Genomic DNA, 23,066 nt, shown 5'->3' on the forward strand with positions numbered 1-23,066 from the left:
GCGTTGACCAACATGGCATCCACGCCACCCAGAATACAGCCCAGGCATCTTCTTTTAACGAACAAAGGTGCCAATCAGCACCCCGGCCATCGCTGGGTGAACGTGCACATTGTTTCAGGGACTCCTGCGACGCTGAATAAAATGGCTGGGGTGCTTTTGCTCTGTTCATACCTCCGGAGCTACCCTCCCAGCCCAGCTTTCCCCGCACTGTGCAAATTCACGGCGCCCCGTTAAAAGAGAATAGCTTCACATTGTGGCGTTACAATCTGTGGCCACAGCCCCTGCACCTCCGGTGCAGCAGACGCATTTCCCACATTAACCAAACATGACAGCTGAAATGGTTATTAAGCATGCAAGATGTCGGAAGTCATCAAAAATTCACATCAGAGTAATTGCAGTGACTGTGTGTGTGTGTGTGTGTGTGTGTGTGTGTGTGTGTGTGTGTGTAACTCCGGAGGAACGTAAGCCAGATCTTCTTCTTTGCTTGCCTCGCATCTCCTTGCCTTCCTCCCCCCCCTCCCTACTCTTAAATCTTACATGGTACATTCCGCTGACAATAAAATATCCTTCTCTAACCTATAGACGCTCTACTCCATAACTGGTTTCACACCAGTCCTGTCCTTGGTCTAGAACGCCCCCCAAGCAAATGCCATAGATGCTTGCCTGCCAGTGGTGCTCATCTGTGACAACAGCTGCCTTCTTATTGTTTGGCTGCCCTCTTTGCTGTCTCAGCTATATCAGAGCTCGAAGAGGCTTTTTTCCGCCCCCCTTTCCCTCCCTTAAGAAGAAAAACTGAGCATTCGTAGCAGAGGAGTCGAAGAACCCCATTTAAAAAATATATTGCAGCTGCGGCTGGCCCTTAAAAGGTTGGTTATTGTTTCAATTCTGTAATAATCCTCCAGGTTAGGAAATTTATTTCTCTAATGTGTGTTATATGTGTATATACATACATATATGTATGTATGTATGTATATATTTTTTTTAAAAAAAAGACTCAGACTTAACAGTTCAGCGTCTTCCTTACTGTAGTTATAAAGAAACCAATTTGGAATGTTTAGAAAGAAATGGGAAATTAATATAGGAGGATAGCCAGTGATGTATTTAAACAAGCATGATTTATTTTTTGGCGTTTATTTTTTTTCTTCTTCTTCTTTTTAATAGCTGCAGGGTGGGGCATCTGTTGTCTGCTTTTAAAAAGACCTCCACTGGACTTGCTTTTTTAAAAAAATATCTGCTGCTAATGTTCTTGAAAATGTAGTAGGAGTCAGAAGTATCAAGTTTCTAGGTGATAACTTGCCGGCTTTATTAAAGATACTCCTATCATTGGCTGAAAGGTATAGAAAAGACATTTTGTGTGTGTGCGTAAAATGGGTTTACAGCATGAGTTGTGATCAGATATGCCTTATTTATTTATTTATTTATTTTAGATAATCTTGCCTTATATTTTCAAAGGTTTTCTTGGAAATGTGATAAAAGTCTTTAATTTTAAAATGCGAAGTTCAGACCTGATCTTCTGGAATTGTTTCTTGGGTTTCCAAGAAGAGTCAATTTCTCTTTTTTCTTATCTTCTGTTAAGTGAAAACTATGGAAAGAAATGGATGTGTGATGCTTAGTGATCTTTAATAGTATTTGGATGGAGGGGATAAATCAGTACTTTTAGCTGTACATTTCCGAGCCATTTATTCCGAGCCATTTAAAATGACCCAAGAAATACATGATAATGGCTGTGATTGGTTGATGTGTGTATATATATATATATATATATATATATATATATATATATATATATATATATATATATATATATATAGAGAGAGAGAGAGAGAGAGAGAGAGAGAGAGAGAGAGAGAGAGAGAGAGATCCAAGTTTATGACTGCTGTTCGATCAAAGGGAACATAGGTAATTTTCTTTCCTCCTTAATGTATTTTATCCTGATGAATAAACCGGACTGAAGGAATTATTTCCATTTTAGACCACTTTTCTTCCCGGTAAAAGAAAAGACAGGTTTAAGACTCTCGCTTCACTTTGGAGATGGAGAGACAGGAAAGGTGCAGACTTTAAATATTTGCTTTATCACCTTCCACGGCACCTTTCCTTGTTCTGAAAAAAAAAAAAGGGACAGCTGGTTTGACAAACAGGTGCTGTGCGATCCAACAGTTGTGTAGGTGTGTTTAGCCTGGTTGAAAAGGGCATTTCCCAAAAGGAGTTTCTCAGCTTCACCAAAGGAAAAAAAGACAATGAAATGCACATACAAAGATGGAAGGACTCGTTGCCACTGTCCCGTGGGAGACGTCTCCGTTATTCCTGCAGTTTTTTATGCTGTCTTTTTCGAAATTATTTTCCTTTGTTTGATGAGGGTGAGCAGCCGAATAAGCTACAGAAACGAATATATGCTAGGAAAATCACATATTCTCTTTTAGAATCACTGCTAGTAGCTTTCTTATTATACAGCCTTAACTGAAGGTCACAAGTGTCATTTTGTTTGTACTTAACCTATTTCTCTTCATATTTGTAATTTATCTTTTGCACATTATGGAGGAAGGAATTTTTTTTTTTGGGTTTGTTTAAGAAGCACATACATAGAGGGGTGTGGAGATGCATATACTTAAGGGAGAAAAATGGAAACCTTTTGTCTTTGATAAGCTTTTCCCATGTTGATCTTAAGTGGTAAAACTTTAAATCTGCTATTTCATTATAGAAATTGCATTTCTTTCCTTAAAGAGTTGAGTGTTTAATAGATGTATATCATCTTTTATATCTTGGTTTGCGTGTATAAATCTTTTTAGAATAGGAATTGTTAAAATGTGGCCATTACTGGTCATTTAAACATTGCGAAGCATTTTAAACAGTGCTGCAGTATATTAAATTTCTCTGTTCATGTAGCAATTTATTCTTTTGGGGAAAAAATAACGTGTTTAAGAAACATCAGTGAAAGTATATCTTCTAGTTTTAGAATTAGTGTTATTGGTTTGGGTTTAAAACAAAACCTAAACTGACCACCATCTTTTAAAAAACTTTTTTTTTAGCCAAGAATGTTTCCCCTGCTTAGTGGAAGCAATATTTAATTTTACAAGCTATCCAAGTCAGTCTAACAGATGAACTATTCATTTTCAGCAATATTCTTGCAATCTGCAATCATTTGAATTCAGACTTTTCAGAGATGGCTTCACTGCAAACGCCTAAGAGAGCTTAAAAGATCCTAGATAGCTTATTTTTCTAAACAAGCTTAACTAGTGTAATTAATGCTTTTGTTCCGGCTGCCTCTTTGTTGTGCCTTTATTACATAGCAGCCTATTAAAATAAATCTTTAGAACCTCAAAAGTTTTGAGGATGGCAAGAATCTCTCCCCCCCCAGTCCCTTCCTTTCCCCAAAAGAACACCCCACAAATGGTCAAAAGTGCTGCAGTGAGTCTGTCTGGATCCTGGATTTTGCCATTTTCATTTAACTTAGTTGTCCGATTTCGATGCTGGCAGCCGGTGAAGGAGGCTTCACGGAATCAGGCGTTGCCCAGTCAGTGGGCGTTGTTGATGTGTGCAGATGCTGAGCACTTGAGACGAGCAAAGTGGTGGTGGTGGTGATGTTGGCGATGGGGGTGGGGTGGGGTGGGGTGGAGGGTGGGGGAGACCATGCCAGCCTTCTGTTTTACAAAAACCTCGGATGCTTCCAACAAGACAACTGCAAGCAAATACCCTGGATTCCGAGGGAAGAAGAAGCATCATATTTAAAACATCCATAAGCCTTGAAGCTTAAAGGAACCCAGCATCTTTTGGTAAAAGAGTGGGTAGGATGGACAAGGGGGGGGGAGGGAAGAAAGAGTTTTGAGCACCTACGCGTGATATGTTTAAGGAGGGGGTGTTATGCGAAGTTCTGAATCCTGTGCACATGCAAGAACACGGGTGTGCTAAAAATCAGTCTGTAGCAGCGATTTATTTTTATTTATTTATTTATTTATTTATTTTTAAGAAAAGGTGCAAAGTCTTCTTTTACAGAGAACCCAAAGCGCTCGATCTTTAAATAGTGGGAGTGACATGGCAGAGAACAGAGAGGGGATTGATTGCCTTTATTTAAATTTCAGAAATTGAGTGGAGGGTCTGCTGCAGCGTTAATTGCTGGGTGGGCTTCATAATAAGTAAAATTATAAATAGTAGGGCGTTACTGCCTCTCGGGACGAACCTGCCACAAGGTAAGGGGCAAAGCCAGGCTTTGATCCGTTGGCTTCGATGGAAGAACATCCACGATTTCCTTCACAGCTAACTTGTTGGCATCTATACCATGAACAAAGAAACAAAAGAAACGGCCGTCATCAAATTTGGTGCTTGTTTCTTCTGGGGGGGGGGGAGAAAGCAAGGAATGAGAAATCAAGTCAATCTTTCCTTTTTCTTCCTTTTCAAGAAATACGATCTGCTTTTATGGTGGAATGAGGTGGGGTGGGGTGGGGTGGGGGCGGAGAAAGGTCCCTCTTACTGTATACCTGCATAAAGGATATTTCCACATTGCCTCTAAAACTATCTTCGACTGCAGACAATTAAGGCGGGGCCCTTGTAGATCACAGCCCCTGACTTTCTTGCCCTGCAAACTTAAGTGCAGAACTCAACATACCGGCGGGGACGAAATAAACTGGACAAGCTTGCAAAGGAGACGATTTCTTTCGGTTTTTCTTCTTTCTTCCCCCACCCAAAAAAGGGCACCCGGGTAACTGTACCACTAAAATGGCAGCACAACGCCATAAAATGGCATCACGACGCCTTAAGCTGTTTCAGGGCGTTCCCCTGCTCATTTGGAGAAAGATGCTCTCGCTAGTTTGGATCACGTTCGCTCCAGATTCAAAAAAAAGAATTCCTTTTTTTAAAAAGAAAAAAAAGAAAGAAAGAGAGAGAGAAAGAAAGAAAGAAAAGAAAGAAAGAAAGAAAGAAAGAAAGAAAGAAAGAAAGAAAGAAAGAAAGAAAGAAAGAAAGAAAGAGAAAAACTTTTGAATCTTGTCGGTGAGCAATGATTCCGGGGAGACAGCTTGAAATTATTAGTCTAGTTCTGGCATGTCTCAATTCTGAGAAGGTGAATTGACTAAAGTGATTTGAATTGGTTAGATTTTCTTGCATTAATTTCGATTAGCAGTCTTATAAATCAAATGGTTATCACTTCTATCACTATTGTTTGGCTGGAGAAATCCGAGCAAGCCCTAATGATGCCTGGGCATTTGCCCAAGGATTACATTTTTGTGGCCATTCATTAAAACATGTATTTGGTTGAAAGTATAACGTGAATTGCAGGATGGCTAGTTCAGAAGATAGGAAGCATTGTTCGTTATCACTTGGCGTTTTCCTGTTATGAGACACTTCACAACCTTTAAAAGTCAAAATTCTGTGTTTATCCTCACTGGACAAAGCTAATACTAAAAACATTTAATATCTCACCTCAGAGCAGTTTTATTTCAGAAATTTCTGAGCCAGCTGAAAAGCAGCAATGGAACTTTTAGCTAATAATTCTGATAATATTGTCCTATATGGATTTCTCCCAAATTTAGTTTCATTGTTAACCCCAAATTCAGATCTAGACCATCAATTAGAATTTAAGAACGGGACTCCAAATCGATAGCTTTCCAACCTAATTGTGGATGTCCCATCACGGGAGGTTTTTTAAAAAGAGACTGGATTGTCTGAAATGGTATAGGGTCTCCTGCTTGAGCAGGGGGTTGGACTAGATGACCTCCGAGGTCCCTTCCAACTCTGTTATTTTGTTTTTCTGTAGTAGATCAGTTCTTTAGCTTTCCTCTTTTTTCTGAATTACCAACAGCAAACATAAATGAAGCTCTAAAGTGGTTACTGTAGCCCTCAAGGACGGAGAAAAGTAGAGATGGAGAACTTTGGTGAAATGTATTTATGTTTTGTCTTTTAAAACGTTTACACAGCCCCTTCTTTGGAACAGCATTCCTTGCGTTTAGAATTGTAATGTCTCAGCCCAGAGCTTCCTTCCCTACAAGGGTGTTTCTGTGGGAGAAAATGGAGAAGACAGCAGCCATGTCCGCCACCCGAATTCACAAAACAACCAACCTTAACAAATAAATTAACATTATTCTAATATTAATGCAAAAGTAAACACAGGGAGTGGAGTAAAACAAAGCTTTCTAAACAAATCCTTAGCAGGCATTTGTATTATTTATTTTTATTTTAATTCCATTTATATCCCGCCCTTCTCCGAAGACTCAGGGCGGCTTACAAGCTTAGCAGTAGCCTTCATTCTAGGTATATGCCTGCTTATTAGGGCTTTCACACACACACACCCCAAGCGGCATTATTACAAAGTCAGCTTATTGCCCCCAACAATCTGGGTCCTCATTTTACCTACCTCATGCACTGTGAACATTTATTTATTGGTTTTCCTTATCAAAATCTGTAGGAATGCCGCCTGAACAAAATTACAAGAGGCTGAGGAGAAGGAGGAGGAGGAGGAGGAGGAGACTAATGTTATCAATTTTGCCTAAGTGAGAGCAGGGATTTTAATTAGCCAATAAAATAAATCTATTTTAAGCGTTTTGATCCTACCTTCCATCCTCCTCCCACCCACCCTCAAACACACACCCCCAAAAGAGCCCCTAGGGCAGCTTAGATAAATAAAGGAAATAATGGTTAAAATTTCTTCAGGCACCCTGCAAGAATGATGCCCGCTGAGAATGATAACAATTTAGTGCCCGCTTCCTCTTTTTTTTCGGTGGGACGATCTTGTATGCCCCACCAATTTGCAGTGGCCGGTCCCCTTGTTTTGAACAGTCCCAAGCCCTTCTTGGCTGATACAGACCGGTTGAATTCTGAGCTTACCAGGCCAAACGTTTGGGCTCTGCGTGTCAAAAATTCGGAAAACGCCAAACTCCATTCTGCTGGCATGTCATGCACGCCCAGCCTTGCACCCCCAAACAAAAGAGAAACGCATTTTTTTACATATTATTTTTGGGGGGTGGGTGGGAAATACAGTCCAAGTCCTGTGTGGCGCTGCACCGAAATGTGAAATAATTAAAGAAATACGAAATGTGAGTGAAATAACTTCGTTTTGGGATGCTGCGCAAGAGCACACTCCCGTTTTCATGGGGGCCTCGCCAAATTGCACGAGGACGGGGTGCGCTTTTGAGTGCAGTCATTTGTTGGGTGTTGGTAAATGCTGGCGTGGGACCCCCCCCTCCCAAATCTTCACGAGGTGTCGCTTTCGATGTGCGGTGTCATAGGTTTGCCATCGCTGGCTTATACAGTAGCAGGATTAAACCGAGGAGTCTTCTTAGATTGTGGCTAAATTTGTCATCTATATCAGGGGTCTCCGACCTTGTCAACTTTAAGACTTGTGGACTTCAATTCCCAGAATTCCTCAGACAGCTTTGCTGTCTGAGGAATTCTGGGAATTGAAGTCCACAAGTCTTAAAGTTGACAAGGTCGGAGACCCCTGATCTATATAGATAGTCCTCAATTTACAACCATTCATTTAGTGACTGTTCAGAGTTACAGTGTCATAGGAAAAAAGCGACTTGCAACCACCCTCGCCCTTATGACTATTTGCAGCATCCTCACGGTCACGTGATCGAAATTCGGGCGCTTGGCAACTGGCCTGTAGGTACAACGGTTGCACCATTAGTGACCTTTCCTGCCAGCTTGGGACAAGCAAAATCGGTAGGGGAAGCCGGATTTGCTGAAATGACTGTGCAAATTCACTTAATTGCAGTGATTTGCTTAACAGCCGTGGCTGAAAAAAATGGTAAAATTGGATGTGACACAATTAACAACTGCCTTGCGTAACAGTGAAAATCCTGCTGTCAGTTGTGGACATAAATTGAAGGCGTACCTGTATAAGCTAAGGTCTATATGTAGACATGCCTTTTCAAGGGTTTGGAGAGGGCTATTTTAAGGGGGGGGGTGTCCATCCTCTGTGTTGTTTCTCTTTGTCATGTTTGTTTCTGTCTGTCTGTGTGTGTGTGTGTGTGTGTGTGTGTGTGTGTGTGTGTGTAGGTAGGTAGGTAGGTATATGCATAATGTTTTGTCATGTTCACGTATATATTGGAGGTGGTTACCCTTTGAGAGTGGAATGCAATGGAGTTTCATTTTAATGTGCTCATTAGTGTACATTTAAAGTGACAATGGACAACTATTCTATTCTATTATTCTATTCTATTCTATTCTATTCTATTCTATTCTATTCTATTCTATTCTATTCTATTCTATTCTATTCTATTCTATTCTATTCTATTCTATTCTATTCTATTCTATTCCATTCTATTCCACTCTGTTCCGTTCCGTTCCGTTCCATTCCATTCCATTCCATTCCATTCCATTCCATTCCATTCCATTCCATTCTATTCTATTCTATTCTATTCTATTCTATTCTATTCTATTCTATTCTATTCCACTCCGTTCCGTTCCGTTCCGTTCCATTCCATTCCATTCCATTCCATTCCATTCCATTCCATTCCATTCCATTCCATTCCATTCCATTCTATTCTATTCTATTCTATTCTATTCTATTCTATTCTATTCTATTCTATTCTATTCTATTCTATTCTATTCTATTCTATATTCCATTCCATTCCATTCCTATTCTATGGCATCTACCTCTCCCAATGATCTGTCCACTAGTGGACCCATTCCAAGACATGGGGTGGCTCAGTATCTGGAAATGAGGTGGGTGAGAAAGTGGGAGATCCCTACCCATCATCCACCCAACAAGGGAGTCATTTCTAGTGCAGTGCCTTAGTTGCAGAGTGCCTTGTTCATGCTTTCTGGAAAAAAATCATCTCCTCCTTTCCTCTTTTTCTTCCTTAACGGGTCCTTTCACGGTTAGGGTTAGAGCCCCATGCAGCAAGTTGGGAAACATGGACCATTTGTCAGGGGCTTAAAAACGGCCGGGTCCTTTGTAAATGCTGCAAGGCAAAGGCACAACAAGTCACAACAAAGAGATTCACCTGGAAGCGTCTCAGGTCTTACTAAAAGCTTTGCTAAAAGGCCTGTGGAGAGCACAGGTCGGTTCCTAATAGCTTCTGCCTCTCTGTCGTCAACAGCTTTTCAGAGTACGTAAGTCAAGGATGACTTTCTCCCCATCCTCACACAGGTTTCTCCTCTTAAGATCTATCCCAAGATCTCCTCCCTCTCCGGCCTTGTTTAAAACTGATAAGATTTAAGACCATCTGGCTCTTCCACATCAAGGTCTTGGTTATGATCTTTAAGTCCCTACATGGCATGGGTCCGGGTTACCTCGGGGACCACCTGCTGCCGGCGTCAACTCCCCTCTGCCCTGTGCGTTCCCACAGAGAGGGCCTCCTCAGGGTGCCTCCGGTCAGGGAATGCCGACTGGCGGCCCCCAGGGGGAGGGCCTTCTCTGTGGGTGCCCCGGCTTTGTGGAACCAACTGCCGGTGGAGCTCCGGATGGCATCAGACCTCCGAACTTTCCGTCGTGGCCTGAAGACCCATTTATTTGAATTAGCTGGTCTGGCCTGACGGGGGAGTTGGGTTTTAAATTGTTGTTTTAGAATAGTATTATTGTTTTTAACTGGGCACTGATTTAATCTTTGTTTTAACTTTTGTATTGTATTGTATTGTTATTTATATGCCCTGTGAACCGCCCTGAGTCCCTAGGGAGAAGGGCGGTATACAAATTAAATAAAACGTAAACGTAAACTTGGCTTCAAGCAGAAGAAACCATATAATTGGCAGAAGACATTACACGATTTGGGTTGCCTAGAGCAGGAGTCTCCAACCTTGGCAACTTTAAGACTTGTGCACTACAACTCCCAGAATTCCTCAGCCAGCCATGCTTAGGAATTCTGGGAGTTGAAGTCCTCAGGTCATAAAGTTGCCATAGTAGATTAGAGAACACTCTATACCAGGGGTCCTCAACCTTGGCAACTTTAAGACTTGTGGACTTCAACTCCCAGAATTCCTCAGCCAGCAAAGGGAGTTGAGGTCCACAAGTCTTAAAGTTGCCAAGGTTGAGGAGCCCCTGGCCTAGAGAAAGCTGCTGCTCTATGCAAGCATTTATGACTTCCTTTGCAAGCTTGCAACCAACATGCAGGCAGTGCTTGACTTACGTACGACCACAATTGAGGCCAAAATTTCTGTTGCTGAGGAAGGCATTCGTTAAGAGAGTTGTGCCCCATTTTTATGAGCTTTCTTGCCACAGTGAAAACAAATCACGGCAGTTGTTCGGTGAATCACACACCGGTCATTAAGCGAATCCAGCTTTCTCCATTGACTTTGCTTGTCGGGAGCTGCCTGGCAAGGTCACAGATGGGGATCCCCTGACCCCGGGGCAGTGCAACTCTCCTAAGTACATGCCCAGTTGCCAAGCACCTGAATTGTGATCATGTGACCTTGGGAATGCTGCAAAGGTCATAATTGGGAATACCGTCGTCGGTCCCCTTTCTCGGTGGCATTGAAACTTTGAAGGGTCACTAAATGAATGTTGTAAGTTGTAAGTCGAGGACTACCTGTACAGTACCCCAGTGAACTGGTAAGGGGTAAGATCAAAACATGGACTGATGTGATCCAGCCTTTGAGAAGGCTTGGGATCATGTTTTCTCCTTTTATTTTCCCCTTCCACCTGCCTACTCTCCCTTTTCTCCTTTCATGCTTCAAGGCGAGTCATTCATTCCCTATTCTGACCGCCTTAGCCAGCAGTGGCTTTCATTTGTCCCACAAACTAGGAGCAAACCACAGTCAGTGAATTTAAATAAAAGGGGGAACTTTAGCCTGTCTCAAACTAGTGAGGTGGTACATGCCCAAGGCCCTTTAGAGCAGGGCTTTTCAACCTTTTCACCGATTGTACCACTTTTAGGATATGGCAATGTCCAAGTACCACCAGTCGCCTAGCAAGGTGTCAAAAACTTGGTGACCAAAAAAAAAAAAAAAAAGAAAAAAAAAAAAAAGAAAAAAGTGATGAAGTACAGGTAGTCCTCGACTTACAGCAGTTCACTTAGTGACTGTTTGTAGCTACAATGGCACTGAAAAAAGTGCCCCCCAAGCCACAGCCGAGCAAGACACCTGCCTGCCCACCCAGCGGCGCTCTTCCTCCTGTCTGAGGTTTTCATTGTTGTGAGCATTTCTGTTGAGGATTGGCAGCGGGGGTGGGGTGGGGGGGGTGTTCAGTTTTTATTCCCCCCGTCTACTGGGTGGTTGCAGCAGGTTTTGGTCACTTCACAAGACCCTGGGACACTGTGACCGTCATAAATATGAATCAGTTGCATCTGAATGTCAATCACCATACCGTGGAGATGCTGCAACATTCCAGCTGATCGGCGCTTCTTCTGGGCTCAGCGGAAGCACCAGGATCAGTGCCAAGCTCCAGCTGGAGCCTGGCGCTGATCCTGGCACTTCCGCTGAGCCCTGACAGCCCTGCAGCTCCAGCCGTCTCTTGCTCAGGCTTGTGCGGTGCTGCCACTGGTTCAGCTCATTCCCCTCCCTGACTACCACTTTTCTAGGATGGTCGCGTACCACCTTCCGGGTGCCAATGTACCACAGGTGGTACCCGCACCACTGGTTGAAAAGCCCTGCTTTAGAGCCAGGTCAAGCCATGATTGAACCAGTCCTGTGGCTTTACCCTCAATAGTTTAGCTGTAGCTTCCTGTCTTGCGTGCATCAGTAAAAAAAAGAAATAAAAATGTTTTGATACTTTCCTTGTATTGCACTTGTAGGAAGTGCACATCAAGATCCCTTGCAAGAATCGGCAAGCGTGCTTTTTGTTTTGACCCACCCAGCGCTACTTCTGGCCTGCTTTGTAAAATGCTGCTATGACAAGCAGTGGTTTGTGGGTTGGCTCTGCGCACTAAGATCCTGCCTGCTGTTGCTCCACCCTGTTCTTCCTTCCATTTAAAATAATCTCCTATACAGCTACTGCCCCTCTCGTGGCCCAGCGAGTCCGAATGCTAAAAGAGGTTGTAGGCAAAGTCTGCAATCCAGGCTATTATCCTGCAGGTGTAAGAAGTAGTCAGCTCCAAACCCATTGTCGTAACTTGCGGGGGCTTAGCTTCTAACCCTCACCCTAACCCTTTTTTGAATTGGCATAGTTCCGCATCTCACACGCGTGGCCTGCGTTTTCAGCGGCGCAAGTAATGTCCTAAAAACTCCACGGATAGTTTGCTCAGCCTGATTTTCTGCCCTGTAACTGGCTGAAGCAAGTTGTTGGTGTTTTTTTTTTAACGTGAAAAATCCGGTGATGCCAAAGAAAAATGCCCTTTTCAAGGAAGGTCTTAAAGCCTGACTCTGCCGATTGACCTGGGGTCCCGACGGAACCATTCCATACTGGAGGTGGTTATGGACTGAAAAAAGATTCTACCTCCACCCCATTTGTATTTTGCTTGCTTCCTTCCTTTGCCAGCTTTGTTAATTTCAATGTTAATATCCATCATTTTAATATTTTAATGTCTTACATTGGTGTTTCTATCTTGTAAGCTGATCTTGTAAGCGGTGGCTCAGTGGGTTAGGACGCTGAGCTTGTCGATCAGAAGGTCGGCAGTTTGGCGGGTCGAATCCCGAGTGCCGCGTAACAGAGTGAGCGCCTGTTACTCATCCCAGCTTCTGCCCACCTAGCAGTTCGAAAGCACGTAAAAAGGCAAGTAGAAAAATAGGGACCACTGCAGTGGGAAGGTAACAGCGTTCCGTGCGCCTCTGGCGTCTAGTCATGCCGGCCACATGACCACGGAGACGTCCTCGGACAAGCGCTGGCTCTTCGGCTTTGAAACGGAGATGAGCACCGCCCCCTAGAGTCGGAAACGACTAGCACGCATGTGCGGGGGAACCTTTACCTTTACCTTTTAAGCCGATTAAAGTCACATTGGCGAAATGGGTGGCATATAAATTGGATGGATGGATGGATGGATGGATGGATGGATGGATGGATGGAAGAGGATCCTAATCAAATTTGGAGCCCAATCTGACTTCACATTTCTCTTTGCAGTATAAGAATCTTGGTTTAAAAGCTTTTCATAGGAATTATTTCACTTATTCTGCAGATGTGACTCGACAAGTGCATATCAGTAGACAATTAGTATCTGACCCATTTTTTTTCCTTTCAAAAATTGGGCATGAAAGCATATTTTACTGTCTAATTCTAACGGAGGTTCCGTTTATTTTCTGGGCGATTGTCCCTGGCCTCTTCAGAACATTCTCAGATGTTATTAAGAAGGCAAGCAACTCATCTGCATTTTAATAAACCCGAAAGAGAAACACTGTCAAGTTAAAATTGGGCATTTCTTTTCCAAAGAGGCTTCCCATCACATCAGATCTCGCTGACCTTTTGAGAATGACCTTTCAGGATGTCCGTCCAAGCAAAACATTTCAATCTTTTGGCAATCTTGTTTTTATGGCGTTCAGTTTCCTCAAGATTTGGCAGCAAAGCAGGCATACATACATACATACATACATACATACATACATACATACATACATACGGAACGAATACTTTATATGGCTCTCATTTTATTTGCATGCATCTGACAGAGTACAAGTATAATTAGATGAGAAATGTAACCAGGGGAAGCAGCTCTTTACCACACTAGCTGGCTGCATATGGTTGAATTAGCATTCAGATATGCACATAAAGAAGAATGCTGCTAATTTTCCAGAGAGATGTGCTATGCTCAGGACTTAAAAGCCCCTTCAAAGCGAAGCAGAGATGATCATACTCACCCTGTGATCTAAAATTTAAGTCGTTTTGGAGGGCTTTGCCTTTTTTTTCCTAAATACCGTGGAGTGGCCTGTTGCATACCGCTAAAGAGGAAATACATCAACAGCAATGAAAACAAAGGGAAGTGTTTGTTTGGAGAAATCACGTATCCATGCCAGATTGAAAGATAATTGCAGCAATTGCTCTTAACAAGCCATAAATCTTGCTATAATGGGGAAATTGCAGTCTGGTGACCAGTGTGTCTGCATGTTGTCGACAGGATATTTTAAAGCAGGGGTCTTCAAACTTGGCCCTTTTATGACTTGTGGACTTCAACTCCCAGAATTCCTCAGCCAGCTTTGCTGGCTGAGGAATTCTGGGAGTTGAAGTCCACAAGTCATAAAAGGGCCAAGTTTGAAGACCCCTGTTTTAAAGGATTTGCTCTCCGGATAGACACCTGTCTTTTGTAAAGAGAGACACAGAGGGCCCTTCTCCGCTCCACGATGGTCCTGTTCATTTGCTCCGTGTCATCCTATTAGAGCGATGGCAAACATTTTTTAATAAGCATGTCGAAAATTCAGAAAATGCCTGACTTTGACTCAGCTGGCATCTCACTGCCCCCCTGCCCCCGCCCCTCACCAAAAAGGAGAAACTGTTCTATATATATTCATATATTTTAAAAATGCAATACAATCGTGTGTGGTGCTATGTATTATATTAGAACAAAATCAAATAGCAGTAGCACTTAGATTTCATATCACCTCATAATGCTTTACAGCAGGGGTCCCCAACCTCCGGTCCGTGGACCGGTGCTGGACCGCAGCATGCCAGCAGCCGGTCCGCACAAACAAGCAAAGCCCCATCCGTGGGATGCAGGCAGCACACAAAACCACCCACCCTCTCCGGTCTGCGGAAAAACCTCTCTCCACGGAACCGGTCCCTGGTGCCCCAAAGGTTGGGGACCTCTGCTTTACAGCCCTCTCTAAGCAGTTCACAGAGTCAGCCTATGGCCCCCAACAATCTGGGTCCTCATTTTACCGACCTGGGCAGGATGGAAGGCTGAGCCTGTCACGATTGAACTCCTGGCTGTGGGCAGAGTTTACCTGCAATACTGCGTTGTAACCTCTCCGCGCACCACCTACAAAAATAGTTGCAAAGAAGAAATACAAGTCAAGCGAACAAGCATCTGCCCAGGGTCACCTTGTAGGGGAGATGGAAAACATTAAAAAATAATAATAAATAAATAAGCTTGATAGAATAAATAATAGATTCATTTTTGGAGGATCTGGAGGCTGCAAGAGCACACTCCATTCTCAACGTGATTTCTTCCACCTCTCAATCACACGAGAAAAGGGCGTACTTTGGAAAATAGTGGTTGGGTGTTGGCAGATGCTGGCATGTCACCTAAAACGTTGTGGCATGTCACCTTTGACATGGTTCACAGTTGTAACATGACTGTCCCAGCATTAAATACCTTGAAAAGTGATACTTTTTCGTTCTAAACTATTCTCCCCCCCTCCTTCATTTTTCATCTAGCTCCATTCAGACACCACTCTCGTTTTGTCCCTTCTGCTTCTGTTAATTCCTCCCTCCTCCCATTAGTCCTCCTATTATTACCTTAGATAAAACTACAGGCAGGTAACTTTCAACTTACGGCCACAATTGAGCCCAAAATTTCTGTTGCTAAGTGGGGGGAAAAACCCCGCTTGTGAATTTTGCCCTATTTCATGACCTTTCTTGCCACAGTTTTTAAGCGAATCGCTGCAGTTGTTCAGTTAGTAACATGGTTGTTAAGTGAAGCTGGCTTCCCCATTGGCTTTGCTTGTCAGGAGATCAAAAAAAGCCGATCACGTCACCCTGGGACACTGCAACCATCATAAGCATGAAGCAGTTGCCAAGCATCCACATTTTGATCACCTTGACAACTTTAAGACTTGTGGACTTCAGCTCCCAGAATTCCTCAGTCAGCAACCTTGACAACGTTAAGACTTGTGGACTTCAGCTCCCAGAATTCCTCAGCCAGCATAGCTGGCTGAGGAATTCTGGGAGCTGAAGTCCACAAGTCTTAAAAGTTGTCAAGGTTGCAGACCCCTGCCTTAGGGGATGCCGCAACGATTGTGAGAGTGAAAAAACAGTCCTAAGTCACTTTTTTGAGTGGCCTTGTAACTTCAGATGGGTCACTAAACAAATCGTTGTAAGTCGAGGATTGCCCGTATTCTTCCATCAGATGCACGGGAAGGGCGAAAAGTGCTCATGAGATCATTTTTTGTTGTTGTTATTTTTATTGATTCTGCCTTTTGGAATATATGAACCGTCTTGCTGTGTTTGTGTTTTGCACTTGGGGAAAGTACAGATCGGAAAACAATCTACATCTGAATTACCCAGCTTTTAATGGGGTTCTGAATTTTTCTGACAAAATAAAAAAAAATTTTTAGCCTTCTAATAGTGACTGCGACAAGCTGAATTTAGCTTCTCCAAAATGTTGGGAAATGTGAATTCCTTCCTTGGCTTTACTATATCCACTGCAAAAAAACTGATAACGTCCCTGTCATGTAGAGCGTTAATTGGCTGTCTTCTGACACTTTGAAGGGCTATGAATAGGATTGCCAAGGAAATCCTAGGGCTGCTGCGGTAAATTAGCATCTTTAGGCTGCAAACTTCACTCCAAAATCAGTGGCGGAGAGGAAGAAGGAGACTTAAGGCAGGTAGTAGATTAATTCATAAGAGCGATATGAAAAGGGACAATGGGATCCTAGGTGGTTAAAAGAGAGATCTAAGGACTGCAAGAAAAAAAGACATTTACCACTGAACGCAGAAAGTTGGGTGCTTCTCTCAAATTCCAGTGACCTATTGCTTTGTAAAACACTTAAGTTGCTGGATTTAAATAATCAGATTAGAGAGTGCCATAACATTAGGATTTCAGTCATGAGGAACGTAGGAAACCTGTTCCTGAAAGATAGAAGCATGCTACTTAAAGTAGATAAAAGGGAAGTGAATCTTTTGTGAATTACCAGCACTGGGGGGGGGGGAGGGGGAGGCAGTGGGAATGTAGGGTGTGTTTGAATGCTTGCATTAAAGCTTCTGGATGACACCCAGAGGCCAGGCCTCCCAGGTTTTGGAACCAGGTGGCCATTTTTGTCCCTTCGGCGAATATTCCATTGTGCTTCTTCCTAGGAACGGACAGGCTGTCCAGTCAGCAGCTGTCTGTAGCTGCACATTACAGAGATGAACAAGCTGAGATGGAGGGTGGAGTTAAATGCGCCATCGGTTTGGAATCATTGCATAGCTACAAGAGACCCATACACACAAACACACACACACACACACACACACACACACACACACACACACACACACCGGTGAATTCCATTGACCCATATCTAGCGCCATTTTACCTTGGATCTTTAGTTGCCCAGATTCGTATGTATAGGTCGTAAGAATACACTCTTACTGCCTTGAACTCAACTTCTGCTCATGGTTAATTTGCGTCTAACATAAATCTGAGCGACTAGCAGTCCAAGCTAAATTGGTGCTAGAGAAGGGTCAGTGGAATTCGTGGGGGACTGGACTTAGGTCTCTTGTGGCGGCATAATGATTCCAAACTGATGATGTATTTAACCCCGCCCTCCAGATCAAACTGCTCATCCTTCAGATTAAGATTAAGATTATGATGAGTCTCTCCTTATTACAGCTTCCTTAAGAAGCTGTTGAAGAATTCCAGTGTACCTCAAAGCAGAGATGGAGAGAGAGGTTTTTTTTTGGAACATCTAACCCAGCTCCAGCCTTTAAATATTTTAAAAGTTGAATGTTGCAGTTGTGTTCACGTGTTATTTTTGGTTCTTTAACAGGTGAAGAACACCATTTGTTTTCCTGTTCTTTGGACATTTTTACTATTCCCTTAATGGTTTCCCAATTTCTGAAGCTCTCTGCCTTTCTCTTACCTTTAGTTTCCCTCTGAATTACTCATGTGTCCATTTCCCTGCTTTAAACAAGAGGGAGATGCTAAGCAAACAAAAACAAAAGCACAAGGAAAGAAACATAGAATTGGGGAAATTGCAGTGTCTGCTGAATTTTACAATATTCCCCGTGATCCCTGGTTATGCTGGTTAATCCCTCCCTCCCTCCCTCTGTGCAACTGCCTGCTTGCTCCCTAGGTGCCTCTGGTGGATAACAAAGATGGGGGGGGGGGGAACCAAATAAAAGGAAAGTGGGGAACAAAATAAAATATACTTCATTGGGGCCCAAGCACACAATCCATATAGTTACAATTGAGACATGAAGAGTAGTCAAAAATATGTAAATCTTTGACTACTGAGATGAATCGGTATCACTCCACCAGATAACCTCCATCTCAAAGTTTTGGTATGAATTGTATTTTGTTGTTAGCTGCGAAGTCGTGTCCGTCCCATCGCGACCCCATGGGCAACGTTCCTCCAGGCCTTCTTGTCCTCTACCATCTTCTGGAGTCCATCTAAGCTCACGCCTACTGTTTCAGTGACTCCATCCAACCACTTCATTCTCTGTCATCCCTTTCTTCTCTTGCCCTCAATCTTTCCCAGCATTAGGCTCTTCTCCAGTGAGTCCTTCCTTCTCCTTAGGTGGCCAAAGTATTTGAGTTTCAGCTTCAGGATCTGGCCTTCTAAAGAGCAGTCAGGGTGGATCTCCTCTAGGACTGACCGGTTTGATCGCCTCGCAGTCCAAGGGACTCGCAGGAGTCTTCTCCAGCACCATAGTTCAAAGGCCTCAATTCCTTGGCGCTCAGCCTTTCTTATGGTCCAGTTTTCATTGCCATATATTTCAAAATTGTATTTAGTGTTCCCAGTTATTTTGTTGTGGTTTTGAACATCGGTTTTCCTCTTCCATTGAATTATTAATGACTTTTCTTACATATAAATCCTGCCTCCCCCCCTCCCCCAAGCTGAAGCTAGTTTTATCTAGCAGTCTTCATATCGTTATATTCCTTTTCCCCCCAATATGGATGGGGAAGGAGGTCAACCATCTCTCCAACAGCCTACAACACTCCTTCATCTCGGCTAGATCACAACCCCTATCTTGGGTTAGAGAACACACTGAGACTTTGAGAGTGTATCATGGGCACTCTCAAAACAATTCCCATTTTGGTAAATGGGACCAATTACAACCATCTCTGGCTGGGCTGAAGCCATCCGTTTTCTCATTTGCTAAAAACGCCCCTGGCACAGTGGTGGGATTCCTTCCTTCCCTTATAAATAAAATGGAAAAGGTAAACAACAAGCATGTCAGAATACAGAATAACAGAGTTGGAAGGTTCCTTGAAGGCCTTCTAGTCCTATAGAAGAATGTCCTATAGAATTGGTTTGAGAGCTCAATTTTTATTACATTCTTCTCCCAAAGTGTGAGGAAATAATAATACAGAGCAAGGAAAATAAACCATCTTGGGAATTTAGCTAGGTAAAATGTTGATTAGGATTGTTTCTAGCTTTAGCAATATAGTCCATCTTTTTGCTAGCTAGAATAGAGTAGAGTAGAGTAGAGTAGAGTAGAGTAGAGTAGAGTAGAGTAGAATAGAATAGAATAGAATAATTTATTGTCCAAGTATTGTCTCCTGTGCATTTTTATATGTTGTATTTTATAGATTACATGTTTTGCAAATATCCATACATCTAAGGGAGCAATCTGTTCCTTGGGTGAACCATTCTCTTCCATTTTTAAAAATTAATTCAATGTGGTTAGCCAGACTTATTATCTCTGTTCATCAGGGTTCTTGTAAGTTGATGGAGCAAGGAAGCTGGATCCAAATCCAGAAATAAGAGAAAATGACATCAGGTTACAGCTGCCAAGAGTTCATAGGGTTTAGTTTTGTACTTCATTGAAAGGAGACTAATACGTTTCAGTGCACACATTCGTTTTATTGGCATTCCCCCCCCCCCCCAAAAGAGCATTCTCTTTGAGGCAATGAGACCTGGAAGTTGTCTGACCCTACAGCAGAGTTTACACCAACTCTGTGGGAAGTGCCAAACTTCCTTTCCAAGCTAAACTAATTTTTAATGGAAATTGTCCTTTTCCTTACAGGGATTCCTAAAAAATGAAAAGGATAATGCTTTGCTGTCTGCCATTGAAGAGTCCAGGAAACGGGTGAGTATTGAAAGTAATGTAACATAATGTCTGTCCATCCATTTATTTATTTATTTGTCCGTCCATCCATCCATCCATCCATCCATCCATCCATCCATCCATCTATCTATCTATCTATCTATCTATCTATCTATCTATCTATCTATCTATCTATCTATCTATCTATCTCATTTTGGAACCACCCATCTCACTCACTGAGAGAGAGAGAGAGAGTGGTGTACAATAAAAAATTAAAAACCTAAAAACACTATGTAAAGGTTAAACATTTTTAAAAGGGTCATTAAAACACTGTTGAAAGTCAATTAAAAGGCGAAGGGAGTCCTTTCAGGGCACTAATCTGCCCCCCACCATATTGAAATGGATCTCTGTTAAGACAAAGGACAGAAAACATCAAGCTTTCAACATAGCTGGAAAAACCAATTAACCATCAATTGAAATTGGATTCAACTGACTTGCACTAAAAATCAGATACATGCAGCCCAGGCATTTTGGGCTGGAACTGCAGCTTGGGCTTGGAACTGCATTTTTTCATACAAAAACATCCCTTTGGGATTTTCTCTAAAGCATCCTTTTTTGGGGGGGGGGGGGAATCTTCTTTGAGAATTAGGTGTATTTTTTTATTTCACAGGAGTGGAGTCAAGTCTGCTGGTCGATTTCCTGTAAATTATTCAGATATTTTCCAATGTTTTTCAGTTGGCTTCTGCCTAATTCTGTATTAAATCTTTGTGCGCGTGCGTGCGTGTAGAGCATGACAGTCTCTCATAGTTTTCCACAACATACAGTATAAATTTATATAAAAAGGCTGCAATCTGTGCTGTTTTCTACAGCAGAGAAGAACTCGTTGGCAATGTGTCTTAGAAATTTTTGGATAATTGGGAGTAAATCAGCAGGGCTTTTGATATTTCATTATCAGTAATAGTAAAAACAACAACAACAACAACACCAGTGGAAGTTAACTTCCTTTCAATGCAAGATTGTGATGATGAAATGAAAGAAGCTGGCAGAGGCCAGGGAATGGAAAATTTGCACAGGGTGATTAAGGGGGCTGCTTAAATCTGCTATTCAGGATGCAGGTAATCCTTCATTTGTGGCCACAATTGAGCCCAACATTTCTGTTGCTGAGTCATTAAGCCAGCTTTCTTGCCACAGTGGTTGAGTGAATCACTGCAGTTGTTAGTAACACAGTCGTCAGGCTTCCCCATTGACTTTGCTTGCCAGAAGGTTGGCAGAGGTGATCACGTGAGCCCTGGGACGCTGCAACCGTCATAAATACCAGTCAGTTGCCAAGCAATCTGAATTTTGATCATGTGACCGTGGGGGATGCTGCAACGGTTGTAAGTGTGAAAAAGGGTCATAAGTCACTTTTTTTTCCCCAGTGCCGTTGTAACTTTAAACGGTCATTAAATGAAGGGCTGCAAGTTGAGAACTACCCGTACAATTGCAGGTTCTAGTAAGCCTTCATCTCACAAGCTGGAAGTCTTCCTGTTCTTCCCCTGGAACAAGGGCCAGCATCTCCTAAGATGGTTTGGACCACAACTGAGCCTCCCAACCTGCTGGAGATCTGTAAGAGGCCTTCAGGGAAGTGACATCACCAGAAGAGACAGGGACGAATGTTTTTTTGGAAAGGAGTTAAGGCAGAGGGAGCATTTCTTCCTTCCTGGGAGGGGAAAAAAGGAAATCTCTTGGCCTTTCTGTTAAATTAATTTTTGCTCCCTAAAATTTTCTTTCAGCCCTGTTTTACTTCACAGTTTGGGCAGGTTTTGCCCACATACTTGGTGGGAAGAATGGAATGGAATAGGAAAAGGAATAGGAATAGAATAGAATAGAATAGAATAGAATAGAATAGAATAGAATAGAATAGAATAGAATAGAATAGAATATAGAAAAGCAATAGAATAGAATAGAATAGAATAGAATAGAATAGAATAGAATAGAATAGAAAATATGGAATAGAATAGGGCAGTGATGGCGAACCTTTTAGAGACCGAGTGCCCAAACTGCAACCCAAAACCCACTTATGTATCATCGGGTGCTGGGTGGGCGTGGCCCTTTGAGTGGGTGTGGCCAATTGGGTGGGCATGGCCCATCAGGTGCGCGTGGCTGCAGTGGTAAAGGTAGACTGGGTGGGACTAAAAAGTTCAATCAATCAATTCCAACTTTGCGAGAACCTCCCCCCCATGAGAAGTTGAAATTGATTGATTGATTGAACCTTTTTTTTTTTGCACACGGCGGAGGCCTAAAGCAAAAAGGTTTTATAAAACCCAGCTGAAGGCCTAGGACTGAGGTGACGGCACGCGTGCCCACAGAGAGGGCTCTGCGTGCTACCTGTGGCATGCGTGCCATAGGTTCACCACCATGGTCCTATGTATTATATTATATTTATTATATTTATTATATTTGTATACCGCCCTTCTCCCGAAGGACTCTCTCTCTCTCTCTCTCTCTCTCTCTCTCTCTATTTGTGTATGTGTGTGTGTGTGCGTGCGCGTGTGTGTGTGTGTAGAGAGAGAGTAAGAAATTGAGAGACATCCTGATATTCGATGTGGAAAGAAGACGAGACACTTAATAATATGCAGGAGTGGGATGGGAAGGACGTCTTTCCGTGAAGACTTTTCAACAAGACCAGCTTCTGACATCTGAGCCATTCTTAGCTAGGATTGGTGGGGATTAACTCATGGTGACAATATCTCCTGCCTTGGTCCCTCACTCCTCTTTTTCTGACTACTGTACAGATCGAAGAAGCAAAGCAGTATCTAGCAATGTAATCTGTTTTTCAAGCCCAAAATGGCACTGTGCCCATAAGTCAAATGGCCCTTCAGGCTGTTAATTTATAATTATAAGAGCAGTCATATGGAAGGGTGGGAGGAACAGATACAGTCATTGGTGAAAGTATAGTAATAATAAATTTGAGAGAAAGAATTTAAATGCTTATTTTAGCTGACGATGTCCTTGTGAGTGATAGCTCCGAATTTGCCATGTTGTTGCCTTGAATTCCTGCATAGCGTTATCGTTCAGTTGGCAGATCTCTTCTTTTAAGTACAGCCTTCTCCAAGCTGGCGTTCCCCAGGATTTGTTAGGACTACAGCTGTCAAAATTGCAATTCTCAGATTTTTTTTTAGCCTCTGTACATCTGGAGCTGGCTCTGAGAATATGTGTTCGCTGGGACACATGCTGAGAACATCAAGAATCTTATCACTAGCAAGAAGTCTTTGCCATCCCCATTAAAAAAAGCTAACACGCCGGTGATGAATTTGGGTTCTGAAGACATGTAGGTACTCCTTGAGTTACGACCAAACTTGGCCCTCAGATTTCTGTTGCTAAG

At 42.7% G+C, this 23,066-nt stretch overlaps 1 protein-coding gene across 1 annotated transcript in view; it reads left to right on the plus strand.

Moving 5' to 3' along the window:
- Window positions 1–23,066, plus strand: part of NUP93 (nucleoporin 93) — a 115,177-nt gene that overhangs the window by 58,644 nt on the left and 33,467 nt on the right. The window contains exon 4 of the mRNA XM_083370250.1: window positions 19,682–19,744. Within this exon, the coding sequence (XP_083226376.1) occupies window positions 19,682–19,744 (63 nt within the window). The remainder of the gene's footprint in view (window positions 1–19,681; window positions 19,745–23,066) is intronic.

Source organism: Vipera ursinii, assembly GCF_947247035.1.
Source record: "Vipera ursinii genome assembly, chromosome: 10".
NCBI classification, from domain to species: Eukaryota; Metazoa; Chordata; class Lepidosauria; order Squamata; family Viperidae; genus Vipera; species Vipera ursinii.